Source organism: Eptesicus fuscus, chromosome 12 (genome assembly GCF_027574615.1).
Source record: "Eptesicus fuscus isolate TK198812 chromosome 12, DD_ASM_mEF_20220401, whole genome shotgun sequence".
In the NCBI taxonomy this organism is placed as follows: Eukaryota; Metazoa; Chordata; class Mammalia; order Chiroptera; family Vespertilionidae; genus Eptesicus; species Eptesicus fuscus.
The window spans coordinates 29,586,375-29,598,795 of record NC_072484.1 but is presented as its reverse complement, the minus strand read 5'-3'; the positions used below and the strand labels follow the sequence as shown (position 1 = coordinate 29,598,795).

The following is a 12,421-nucleotide window of genomic DNA, read 5'->3' as shown; positions in this document are numbered from 1 at the left end:
CATGGTGTGACCCTTTGGGAACATGAGGTTCTAGTTAGGCTGCTCAGAATTTGAACTTGTAATCAATCTTCAGAAAGTATTGGCCACCTCCCAGGATCCAGGCTGGCTCATTTCCTCCCTGCCACTCATGGGCCTGAGCTCCACTATTATTAATAGATTATTAATAGACTAGAGGCCCGATACACAAAATTCATGCAAGGGGCTCGGCCCTCGCAGCCAGGGCGGCTGCCTCAGCCCTCGTAGCTTTGTCAGGAAGGTCGTCCAGCAGGACGTCCGGAAGGTCATTCAGCTCTCTGGTCTAATTAGCATATTATGCTTTTATTATTATAGATGAGTGGTCTAGGAACCCTCAGAGCAGGGACCCAGTACCATGGACCCTTTAGTTAGTGGAGGACGATTTACAGGGAAACAAGCAAAAATTTTGGTAAGTGGCTATGCTCTTAATACAGTAGTCAATAGCCACATATGGCCATTTAAAATTAAAAAATTAATTAAAATTAAAATTTTAAATTCAGTTCCTCAATTATAGAAGTCACATTTTAAAGCTCACTAGCTACATGTAGCTAGAGGCTTCTATAGCAGTGCAGATATAAAACTTTCACCATTACAGAAAGTTCTATTAGACATAAAACAGAGATTGAGATAAAGTAAGTTAGGAAAAGTCTCAGATCCTCCTTACCCTCGCAGTCTCCCACTGGGGGTAAGCTTTTTCGTAACCAGGTCCCACTTTCCCTTCCTCTGTAGCCATCTGTCAATTCAGATCTATCTTCTAAGGCCCAATTGTGCTAAAACCTACTCAGTGATGATTTTGGCACCAACAACCATGTGCAGTCTTTTCCTCTCATTATTTGCCATGGGACTTTGTTGACACTAAAATATTTGTTGAATTAAGGTCTCCTGTGACTTACTGGTTGACTTTTTCAAACTCCCGTCCTCTTAAGCCTTTCCACAGTACTTCACACTCCTTGAAACTCCTCCATTACTTCCTGATGTTCAGTTACCTTGATTTTTCTCACTTTTCTAAGTATTCTTTCCCTGGCTCTTATTCTTCATTCTGCCCCTTAAATGGAGCTTCTTCCCAATGTGTGGGTGACTGCTTCCTTGAGACTCCATCTCTGTCCTTCCTGGCACCATTTTCTCTCGGTTCTCTGGCCTCTCCATCTGCTCCTTCTTAGTCTCCTGTCTGAACTGAATATTGCTGAGGGTCCTTGCATTCTCTGTCTGACCCCTTCTTTTTATGTATTCTCTTGGAGAGAGCTCATCTAATACTCACCTCTGGCTGCTGCCTCTCTTGACCTCTCCTAAGCCACATTTTCAAACTAGTTTTGTACCCTTCCACCTGGATACCCCCACATACTCTTTAGATTTAACATCAGAAACTAAAACATGACTCTTCCTTAGACCCCAGACTGCTTTCCTCCTTTATTCTTTGGCCATCACCATGACTGGAATGTAATCTACCCAATTAACCAAGCCAGTTTAGGATAATCCAGATCTTCTACCTGTCCCTTAGTCTAAATATGACTAGTCCTCTTATTTCCATCTCCAAAATCTGTCTTCTCTGACACATTGCATTACTCCCATCTTTTCTTCCAGCTCTGTTACAGTAGCCTACTGACTGATTCCTCTACCCCTCACCCTTGCTCCTTCCATTCTTTCTACCAGAATGTCCTTTCTCAAAGAAAACTTTTGTCAGGATCCTCATGATTTTCCATTGTCTATAGGACAAGCCTTGTACCTTACCTATCTTTCCAGCTCCGTCTTGCACCACTCCATGCACTCTACACAGTTACCTCACTGAATTCATTACATCCCTGGGTATCTCGTGCTCTTTCTTGCTGCTAGCCGCCTGTTCTCCCTGTTTCCTCTCTAAGCTCCCACCCACTGATCTACCCTAACATATAACTCAGATGTCACCTACTCTAGTAGATTTTTCCTGACCTTGCCAGGCAATGAAACAATTACTCTTCTGTACATCTTTCTGGCATGTGTTCATGTCTATCATTGTTTTTCTTCGTAATTTTTTTTTTCATTTTTACCAAGGGGAATATAAATTTTAAGGAAGTCAAAGTTATTACAAAGGTTATAAAAATAACCTTTCTCCCTTACTCTTTTAATCTAATGCAACCATTTTTATCTGTTGACTTCTTATGGTTGATAACATACTTTATTTAATTCTCTTACAAACAACCTCACACCCAATCAGACAGACATGCATATACATGTCTCTTTTCCCCACTCGTTTTTTAAAATTTAATTCTTTATGTAAAGTATTACATATGTCTCCTTTTTCCCCCATAGTCCACTCTTCCCAATAGAGTTAAATTACAATCTGAGGTTAAGATAACATTTGTTGTTTACATTATTACTATACCAATATTATTTACAACTGAAGCGCACATAATATATGATTTTTTTTGGTACAGTTTTTGGTTTTCTCTTTTCTGAGAGTTAATGATTACCCTTTTTTCCATTCACTTCGTTTTTTATATAGCTAACATTGATTTTCCCTCCACTCCCCACCCCCACCCCCAAATTCTTCTCTAGAAATATATTCTCTCGCCGAAGCCAGTTTGGCTCAGTGGATAGAGCATCGGCCTGCGGACTCAAGGGTCCCAGGTTCAATTCTGGTCAAGGGCATGTACCTTGGTTGCGGGCACATCCCCAGTAGGGGATGTGCATGAGGCAACTGATCGATGTTTCTCTCTCATCGATGTTTCTAACTCTCTATCCCTCTCTCTTCCTCTCTGTAAAAAAATCAATAAAATATATTAAAATATACATATATATTAAAAAAGAAAGAAATATATTCTCTCAAGAATTCAGATACATGGAGTTTATTTTTCTTTATATTGAGATCCTTCTAAAACCTTCTTTCTTTAGCCATTCTCAATTGCTTTAGTCTCCCTTCTGTGTTAGATCCCATCTATTTCTCTTTCTTTGTTGGCTCCTTCATTTTTGTTTGGAAATCTTCTAGTGGCTTTCTGGGAAGGGCTATGTGGGAAGTAAATTTTAAATTCCAGTCTGAGCAACTTACCTAACCCCTCTGTGGTTGATGACACCTACCTCAGAGCATGGTGGAAAGAAATAAATGAGATATAAAACACTTAGCTCACTGTCTGGCCCATAATGTGATATTGAGGGAATAGTCATGCTTCCTAATCTCAACAGTAATATCTTTGGGAGACACTGTTCATGTTCTCTTTATATTTTGACAGCCTCCCACCCCCACTTCACTTTTTAGTGAAGTGCCTGGTGAATACATGGGGAATGTTCAGTTAGCAGGTGGGTGGACGGATCAGTGTATTAGATATTTAGCTGGAGATATGTGGGCACGGGCTTCCAAAGTCAAGAATGAATGTTTCCAGTTTCCCAGCATCTTTCTTCCCCTTGCCATTGGTTCTCATTTTTGCTATTGGCTGCTTTAGGACCAAAAGAAGAAACAGTAAATGATTTTTGGAGGATGATCTGGGAACAAAACACAGCCACCATCGTCATGGTGACCAACCTGAAGGAGAGAAAAGAGGTAAGTGGAAAATTTGTTAGGAGGGCCCCGGATACAGGCGTGACCAGCAGAGGGTCTTTGCTGGAGCTGTGTTTGTGTCTGGACTGTCCACCCTTTGTGGCTTCTTGCCAGTCGTTCTTGCAGACAGAGCCCAGGCCAATATGCCTACCAGACTTTCCTGTGTCCCAAAGGCCTCCGATGAACCCTAGGGGTACCTAGGGCATGTTCCCTGTGTCTGGTAGTCAGACAACTCACCCTGGTTCCAGACGGCCTGGCAGAAAGACGTGGGCCATTGGCCAGGAAAGCACCACAGAGGGGCTTTTCTTCCCTGGCTTTCTGCTTCTTCCTTCCTGTGGTTTCCTGTCCCTCCTCCTGGGTTGGCAGAGGGAGCTATATGAAACTGAGACCCTGCGCCAAGTGCAAGGGAATCTGAGGCCCTGGCCTGGTCCTTGAGGCAGCCTTCTGACTGGTCTTTTTGTTTTTGACCACCAAGTACATACCTGGCCAGCTCCATCACTGGGTCACAGCCAACACCAATCCTGAATCCTGGACCAGTCCCCGGGGAGGAATCCCCATTCATGACAGTTTTTCTCCAGGATGGCCCTTGAGTCACCTTGATCCCCACATGGGTGTTGGTGTACTGATCAGCACCTCCACGATGCTTGGGAAGGATAGCATTAGGTCTGGGCTTTAGGTTCACTTCTTACAACCAGACCTCTGGCTCTTGAAAGCTGTCCAAGGACCAGACACCAGAGAAGACCTTGGGCCTCTTGTGGTAGGTTTACAGTCTACATCAATCCACAAGCTCACTTCTAGAGTGTGGCAGATTTGCCCTGAACTGACAGAATAATGGGAATGGGAAAGAACAAGAAGTATATGTGCGTATGTTGAGACTGTGCTAAACAGGATGAAAACTGAGGAACTTACAAAAAGAGCAGATAAAACAAATAAGTCTGTAGTTGTCTGAGGTGAGAGAACAGACCATAAGGCTTTCCCAGGACTTCATTCTGTGCTATTGTGGTCCTTTTCTCTCCAGCCCTTTCCATGTACCAAGGGCTGGAGGTGTAAGATCAGGGGATGCATGTCTGTTCCTTTCCAGTGTAAGTGTGCCCAGTACTGGCCAGATCAAGGCTGCTGGACCTATGGGAATATCCGTGTGTCCGTAGAAGATGTGACCGTCCTGGTGGACTACACAGTGCGAAAGTTCTGCATTCAGCAGGTACTGTTTTCTGCCTCCTTTTCTCAGCTCTCGCTTTGGATCTGCTGACCATTAAGAGGGCAGGGCAGGATAGGTTGTGTTATCTCCCCTTTTCCTCAGGGTGGTCAAGAAAGATGATTGTGTGTTGTGTTTGGACTCTGAAACCAGAGATCTGGGCTCCCAGGGAACTTCTTTTGTTAAAACTAAGGAGGAGCGTTTTCAAGACTGGGAGAAACATGATTATTGAGATGGAGTTTTATCATCTTAGTATGAATCAATTACATCAGGAGGTGGTATAATCTTCTGGGCACTTGACTCACTTTTTCTTTTTTATTCCAAAGGCTCCTAACATCAGGATGTGATAAGCCCTGCTCCTGGCCCTCCAGAGTGGCCCTGGAGGCTTAAGCAGAGGTCGCAATGCACGGAGGGCAGTGTAGTGCTATGAAAAGGGAGCTTACCAAGAGTCAGGAGACCTGCATTTTAGTACTGACCTTGCCATTTACTGGTTCTGAGACCTTGACCAGGTCATTTACCTTTTCTGAGGTTTACATTCCATATAAGTAGACTGAGAAAAATAGTAATAGTTTACCCAATGGGGTTCCTGGGAAGATTCTCTGTTCATTGTTAAAACTTTCTTGGGTACACCTTCATTTCCCTATTGTCACTAACAGCCACAGCTGGCCCTGGCCCCTAAGTCTCACCTTCCCTCCACTGGGGCTGCCCCACCTATCCCAGGGTATCAGGGCCAACACACAGTATTTTCTCACTTCACAGGTGGGCGACATGACCAACAGAAAGCCACAGCGCCTCATCACTCAATTCCACTTTACCAGCTGGCCAGACTTTGGGGTGCCTTTCACCCCCATTGGTATGCTCAAGTTCCTTAAGAAGGTGAAGGCCTGTAACCCTCAATATGCAGGTGCCATCGTGGTCCATTGCAGGTCAGTGTGGCCTGACCCTTAGCTTCCCACTTATACCACACTCTGTTCCCAAGGGAAAGCACAGGCCCTGGCTGAGGAGGCATAGCGCAGATGAGCTGTTGGGGTCCCTAGGATAGCAGAGACCCTCCTCTCTGGTGCTGGTTGGAGATTACTCGAGGAAAAAGGGAAGGGCAGTCCTCCAAGTTCGGGGGCGGGGGCGGTTGGACCACTGCTGTGAAGCCAGGAAACCAGGTTGAGTACTGCCTTGTGCACTGAGAGCCTTCAGGCCCCTCGAAGTGTAAAGGTTCTCTAATCCTAGAGGTAAGGAATTCAAGGTACAGTGGGGTTTGTTGATTCCCTGAGAGTTCCAGCTCTACCTCATTCAGAATTAGAATTTAGAGGCTTGAAGAAAGAGCCCTGGCCTGTGCTGCCTCCTCCTTGCATGCTCCCACAAGGCATGTAGGCCAGGCCTGTAACACCCCTACTCTCTGGCTACAGTGCGGGTGTAGGGCGGACAGGTACCTTTGTCGTCATCGATGCCATGCTGGACATGATGCATACAGAGCGGAAGGTGGACGTGTATGGCTTTGTGAGCCGGATCCGGGCACAGCGCTGCCAGATGGTGCAAACAGATGTGAGTGGTTTGCGGGTGAAGCAAGGTGGGGGCATTCCAGGACCAAAACATCTGCCACCTCATGGGTTACTCAGCCTCCCAGGTTATTGTGAATGATCATCATACAGTGTGATGAAGGGCCCTGGTAAATTGTGTATTACGACAGACATGGAGCACAAAGGGCGTTGTACCTAGGGGAGTTGGGAAGGCAGGTGTCATTTGCACTGGGCTCTAAGGATAAGGAGCAGGTCCTGAGGGAAGCAGGCATGCAGCAGCTGAAAGAGCTAGTGCCTGCAGAATTGTGACATAGTTCAGCTATGTCCAGCCTATCCTTACTGTTGAGATCAACTCTATGGTTAGGGCACAGTGCTGGGAGACAGGCTGGCACAGGTTTTGTGTGTCACCAGATTTTCATAGTCCCTTCAGACTATCAAATCTTTGCTCTCAGAATAGGCAGGAGTTGGATTTGTTTTTCACTCCAGAAGAATGCCAGAGTAGGACCCTCCCTCTCAAGCTCAGCACCCCAGAGTGACTCATGAATTTCAAGTCCTGTGTCACTGAATTGGGACAATTAGAGTGAATTGTTTTATCCCTGCTAGGATCAAAGGAGAAGTGGACTGGAGGGAAATGGGGATCGGAGGGGGTAGGTCTGCCACCATAGGGACAGTGTTGTGTGTAACTCGGAACTCGGGCACCATCCGGTTTCAGATGCAGTACGTCTTCATATACCAAGCCCTTCTGGAGCATTATCTCTACGGAGATACAGAACTGGAAGTGACCTCTCTAGAAACACATCTGCAGAAAATTTACAACAAAATCCCAGGGACCAGCAACAATGGATTAGAGGAGGAGTTTAAGGTGAGTTGGACCTGAACCACCTTTTCAGATTGAAGGATTCATGTGATTTGGGAAATGTGGGCTGCTTAACTCCTTGGAGATTTACCAACAAGTGATGAAAACACTTACAAGGTATGTGAGTGGTTATGGAGGTGGGTCTCTGGTCCTTTACTCAAAACCTGGTCATTCTCAACCCGTCCTGCACATTAGAATCACTTGGTTTGTTTTGGGGGGAACAGGCAATGGTAATTTTTTTTTATCCTTACCAAAGATATGATTATTGATTCTAAAGAAAGGAAGGGGGAGAGAGAAAAAAACATCGATGTGAGAGAAACATCGATCGGTTGCCTCCTGTACACACTCAGACGGGATCAAACCCACAACTTTCAGTGCAAGGGACGACGCTCCAACCAACTGAGCCACATGGCTAAAGCAGCAATGCTATTTTTTGTTGTTGTTGTTGTTAAGTCCTCACCCGAGTCAGAAAGTGGTATACATTTGAATAAGGTTTTCTAAAGAGTCAAAGACAGCCTCTGGGCTGGAACAGCGGGGAGCAGGAAGGTGGACCTCCTGTCAGGCTAAGTAAGATCTTTGCTCGATCATTAAATTCCAGCTCAGGGGAATCCAGAAGGGTACACAGGAGCCTGGAAGGAAGGCAGTTTTCCAAACACTCTTTTGACTTGTTGACCAAGCTTAAAGACAGAAGAAAGTGTTCCAACGAAGACATGTGGAAATGAAGGTGGGGTTATGGTGAGGAGCTGTATGCAGCCAGGATGGCTTGGAGACACAGATTCAGTGACAGGCATACTAGTAATCTTGTCAGGTTCGGTTACTGGGATCAGTAATATTTTCCCTCCCCTTCCCAATTCAGAAATTAACATCAATCAAAATCCAGAATGACAAGATGCGGACTGGAAACCTTCCAGCCAACATGAAGAAGAACCGGGTTTTACAGATCATTCCATGTAAGAGCCCTCTCCCCCCCTCAAAGCCTTCCCCTCCAACCCTTCCCCTATACCTTTCCCACTTCTCAGGTACTAGTTACTGATCAGCTTGGAGACAAGAAGTATGGCGTTGCCCCCAGTTCTTTAATGGCTTCTGAAAATAAAAGAGCATGAAGGCCAAAGGGATTCTCCCTCCTGGTCAGAGAACAGACATGTTGTTGCCCAGCTAGGATTATATCTGCCTAGAGCCTGGGCAAGGGAGGGAAGAGAGGACAAGTGATATTAAGGACCCACAATCTTCTCTCCTTCCTACAGATGAGTTCAACAGAGTGATCATTCCAGTTAAGAGGGGTGAGGAGAACACAGACTACGTGAACGCATCCTTCATTGACGTAAGTGCTATCTGTGTCCCCAGAGCTCCCAACACTCCATGGAGAGTCACCTGGGCCTTGCATTCTCCTCATCCCCCAGGTGTTGGGAAAGTTATCTTTGAGTCAGTCATCAGTTCAGAACTGATCCCTACCCTAGATCTGTCAGGTCCCAGAGGGCAGAAGGTGGTGGGAAGCAGGGGCTATACCAGGGAAAAATTCACAACACAAACCACAGCCAAAGGCTGAAAACCTCTGATCTTTCCCCTTCACCGGCAAAAGGATTACATCACCAACCAGGGCCTATTTCTCCCTCTTTGCCTCACCCTCATAGAAAAAGACGAGCTTATCAGACAGAGTTTGGTCCTTTACCAAAAGGGATCTCTGCCTAAAATGGGTTTGCCTCCAAGCATCCCCATCCCTTCCTAGTAGCCTCTTCTCCACAAGCCCCTCCCTGATTAAACCACTTCACTGCTACCATTGACATGGCCTGTACAGGGCTACCGGCAGAAGGACTCCTACATCGCCAGCCAGGGCCCTCTTCTCCACACAATTGAGGACTTCTGGCGAATGATCTGGGAGTGGAAATCCTGCTCTATCGTGATGCTGACAGAACTGGAGGAGAGAGGCCAGGTGAGCACAAAAAGGTCCTTGGCTGTAGGAGACAGAGGCCACATGAAAGCTGGGGGGGCGGGGGGGGAGGCGGTTATGAGGTATGTTTGGACCTTTTCTTTAACTTAAACTGCCCAAAGACTCCTGAATACAGTTTGTCCTCCCTACCCGCAGCCTAGCTTTGTGCTCTCCTCCCACCTTCCCAGGCAAGGCAGGGCTCTCCATCCTCAACAGATCCCAAGGCATTTTTAGCCTGGGCTACAGTGGGTGTAGCCACTGCTAGCTCCTGGTCCGGATTCCTCAGGTCCATGTTCTACCTCCTGAGGAAGGCAGGGAGTCCCTGCCCTTCTGCCTAGAGGAGAGCCATTTTCAATAGATTTCTACACTGAAGTTGCTCTTATATTCCAAAGCCTGTACCTTCTCCCCCAAAACCTTGCCTTCCAGCAGCTTAACTCAGCCTTGGAACTAGTGCTACCTCAGTAACAGCTCTCTGCCGTCTCCCACCTCACAGCCTGGAGTTCCATTTACCTCCGTTCCCTTTTTCTGTCAAGTAGCTGGCTTTAAGTCTACCTGCTTCCTTGTTTGTGTTGTTCTGTCCACATGGAGGGCTCAATTAAATAAATCCTGTAGCCTTCACCTGGCTGAGTAGGATAAGTTCCTGCCATCAGTTCAACATCTGTAATTGTCTTAAAGTGGCTTCTCTTTATTCTTTAAATCCTAAAATTTTACCAGGCTTGTTTTCGCTCAGCACACCATACCTGCTTCCCTACAATAGCTGTGTCACCTTGAAGCTCACTCTACAGCCCTAACGTAACTCTTTTTGGTTCTGACCATCTGTAACCACCCTGGTAGTTGTCCCCATTAGTTGGCCACAGCAGGTCTGCCATTTGCTTTCACTGTTGACCAACTCCCTGCCCTGTTTTAAGAAGGGACTTTTTTGATAGTTTCCCAACTCTGTATCCCTGGGGACCTCCTTCCAGTCTGCCCCTTTTCTTCTCTGTTATGCCTCTTTGCCTAAACGAAGATCTAAAATATCTTAAAGCTGTTAGGTGTGGGACCATAGTACACCTGACTCTTGAACACAGGGTTGTGGCCCTGACACCCCTCACAGTTGAAAGTCCATGTATAACTTTTGACTCTCCAAGCACTTCAGTCGTCTCTTGCTACGTTCAGGGGATCAGTTCCAGGAATCGCCATGGATTTCTAACCACAGGTTGAAAATACTGTTTTCATTCCGTGGTTTGTTGAATTCACGGATGTGAAACCTGGGAATACAGAGGACTGACTGTATATTTAATGAAAAAAAGACCTGTATTAGTGACCTGTGTAGTTCAAACCTGTGTTGTTCAAGGGTCCGCAGTATTTTTTTTCTTGTCATTGTGTGATTATAGCTCATACACTGTGATACTCTCAAGCCCATTTGGATCTTAGCAGTTCTAATAATTCAGAAGCCCCAATCTTCAGTCCTAATAACTGTGTAAAAGGCATGTTGGGAGGGAACTGTGGTAGAAAAATTCATTCTAGCTCTGGCCAGTGTGGCTCGGTTGGCTGGGCATTGTCCTGTGCATCGAAAGGTTGCCAGTTGGATTCCTGGTCAGGACACATGCCCAGGTTGCGGGGTAGATCCCCAGTAGGGGACGTGCAGGAAGTAGCCAATTGATGTTTCTCTCCTTTTCCCTTCCACTTTCTCTAAAAATCAATTAAAAAATAAAATTCAATTTAAAAAAAGAAAAAGATGGGGGGAAAAAGAAGAAATAATTAAATAAATAAATAATAAAATAAAATAAAAACTTATTCTACCCACCAGTGCCCTAAAAACCAGGATAATCTATGTACGGTGATCCTTATTTAGGATTAACTGAAGAGAGGGGCTCACCCCAAGGCAACGCCTGGCTCCTAGTGGGCCCACGTATAAAAAAAAGCACTGGTCTGTGGCATTTATCCACTACTTTACTAATCCTTACCTGAGGATACATTTTTTATTTTTTATTGATTTTTAGGGAGAGAAACATCAATGTGAGAGAGAAACATCGATTGGTTACCTCCCGTATGCACCCCGACTGGAAATCAAATTGCAACCTTTTGGTGAACAAGACAATGTTCCAACCAACTGACCCCCTCAGCCAGGGCCAATAATCCTGTGTTTTAAAATAAACTCATTATTATGTATAAGGGCATAGTGAATGATCACAACTATATAAAAAGCAAGAAAGTTTACTAAAATTGACTTTTTTTCTTTGAGAGTCAGAAAGCTTTAATGGTTATTCATTACATTTGTGTTATACTTTATAACATGCAGTATTCTTTTTACAAATGGACTTTTAGTAGTGATTTTATTTAGACTGAGAAACTATCAGTGGTATTTATTTTTGTACTTAATTTCCCCAAATCTTTTATAATGAAAATAGAGCACATTTATGGTTGAGGATTTTTTTAAATGTGTTTTTATTGATTTTTTTTTTTTAATCCTCACCCAAAGGTATTTTTCCCATTGATTTTTAGAGTGAGTGGAATGGAGAGGGAGAGACAGAAGCACCAATGTGAGGGAGACACATCAATAGGTTGTCTCCCACATGCCTCCAACCAGGGTTAGGAGCCTGCAACTAAGGTACATGCCCTTGACCAGAATCGAACCCTTCAGACTGCAGGCTGATGGTAGGGGTTATTAAGGATTTTTAAATTGCCAGTAATGAAGTATCTAAGATATTCCCCAAAATGCTCGAAAGAAATGAACAGGATTTTGTTTTATTTATGTATTTATACCTTGGGTTGTTCTACAGACATTAACAAATTCATTTACCAGATACTTACTGAGACCTAGCATAGGCAGACATTGTGAAAGGTGCTGGGAATACAAAGGTGAAGAGAAGCAGCCCCAGCCCACAAGAAGCTGTAGAGGGAACTGAGCCGGGTATAAAAACAAGACAGATGGTATTCCTGGCCAGTGTGGCTCAGTTGGTTGGGCATTGTCCTGTGCACTGAAAGGTTTCGGGCTCAATCCCCAGTAGAGGGCATGCAGGAGGCAGCCGATCAGTGTTGCCCTCTCATCTCTCTCCCTCCCTCCCCCCCCCTCTCTCTTCCTCCCCTCCCTTCCCTCCCTCCTTCCTCCTTCCTCCCTTCCCCTCTTTCTAAAAGTCAATAAAAAAATCTTTTTTTTTTTAAAGCAGAAGTTTTCGAGCTTTCTTTTTTTTTCCCAAATATATTTTATTGATTTTTTACAGAGAGGAAGGGAGAGGGATAGAGAGCTAGAAACATCGATGAGAGAGAAACATCAACCAGCTGCCTCCTGCACAACCCCTACCGGGGCTGTGCCCACAACCCATGTACATGCCCTTGACCGGAATCGAACCAGGGACCTTTCAGTCCGCAGACCGACGCTCTATCCACTGAGCCAAACCGGTTTCGGCAATAAAAAATCTTTAAA

General features: G+C 45.1%; 1 protein-coding gene across 4 annotated transcripts in view; it reads left to right on the top strand.

The window, feature by feature from the left end:
• Window positions 1-12,421, top strand: part of PTPRA (protein tyrosine phosphatase receptor type A) — a 144,981-nt gene that overhangs the window by 125,521 nt on the left and 7,039 nt on the right. For all 4 annotated transcript variants that reach the window (XM_028144699.2, XM_028144696.2, XM_054724542.1 and 1 more), the window contains 8 exons: window positions 3,429-3,526; window positions 4,605-4,724; window positions 5,478-5,644; window positions 6,122-6,257; window positions 6,945-7,094; window positions 7,945-8,038; window positions 8,333-8,409; window positions 8,884-9,018. In XM_028144699.2, coding sequence (XP_028000500.1) covers window positions 3,429-3,526; window positions 4,605-4,724; window positions 5,478-5,644; window positions 6,122-6,257; window positions 6,945-7,094; window positions 7,945-8,038; window positions 8,333-8,409; window positions 8,884-9,018 — 977 coding nt within the window. The remainder of the gene's footprint in view (window positions 1-3,428; window positions 3,527-4,604; window positions 4,725-5,477; window positions 5,645-6,121; window positions 6,258-6,944; window positions 7,095-7,944; window positions 8,039-8,332; window positions 8,410-8,883; window positions 9,019-12,421) is intronic.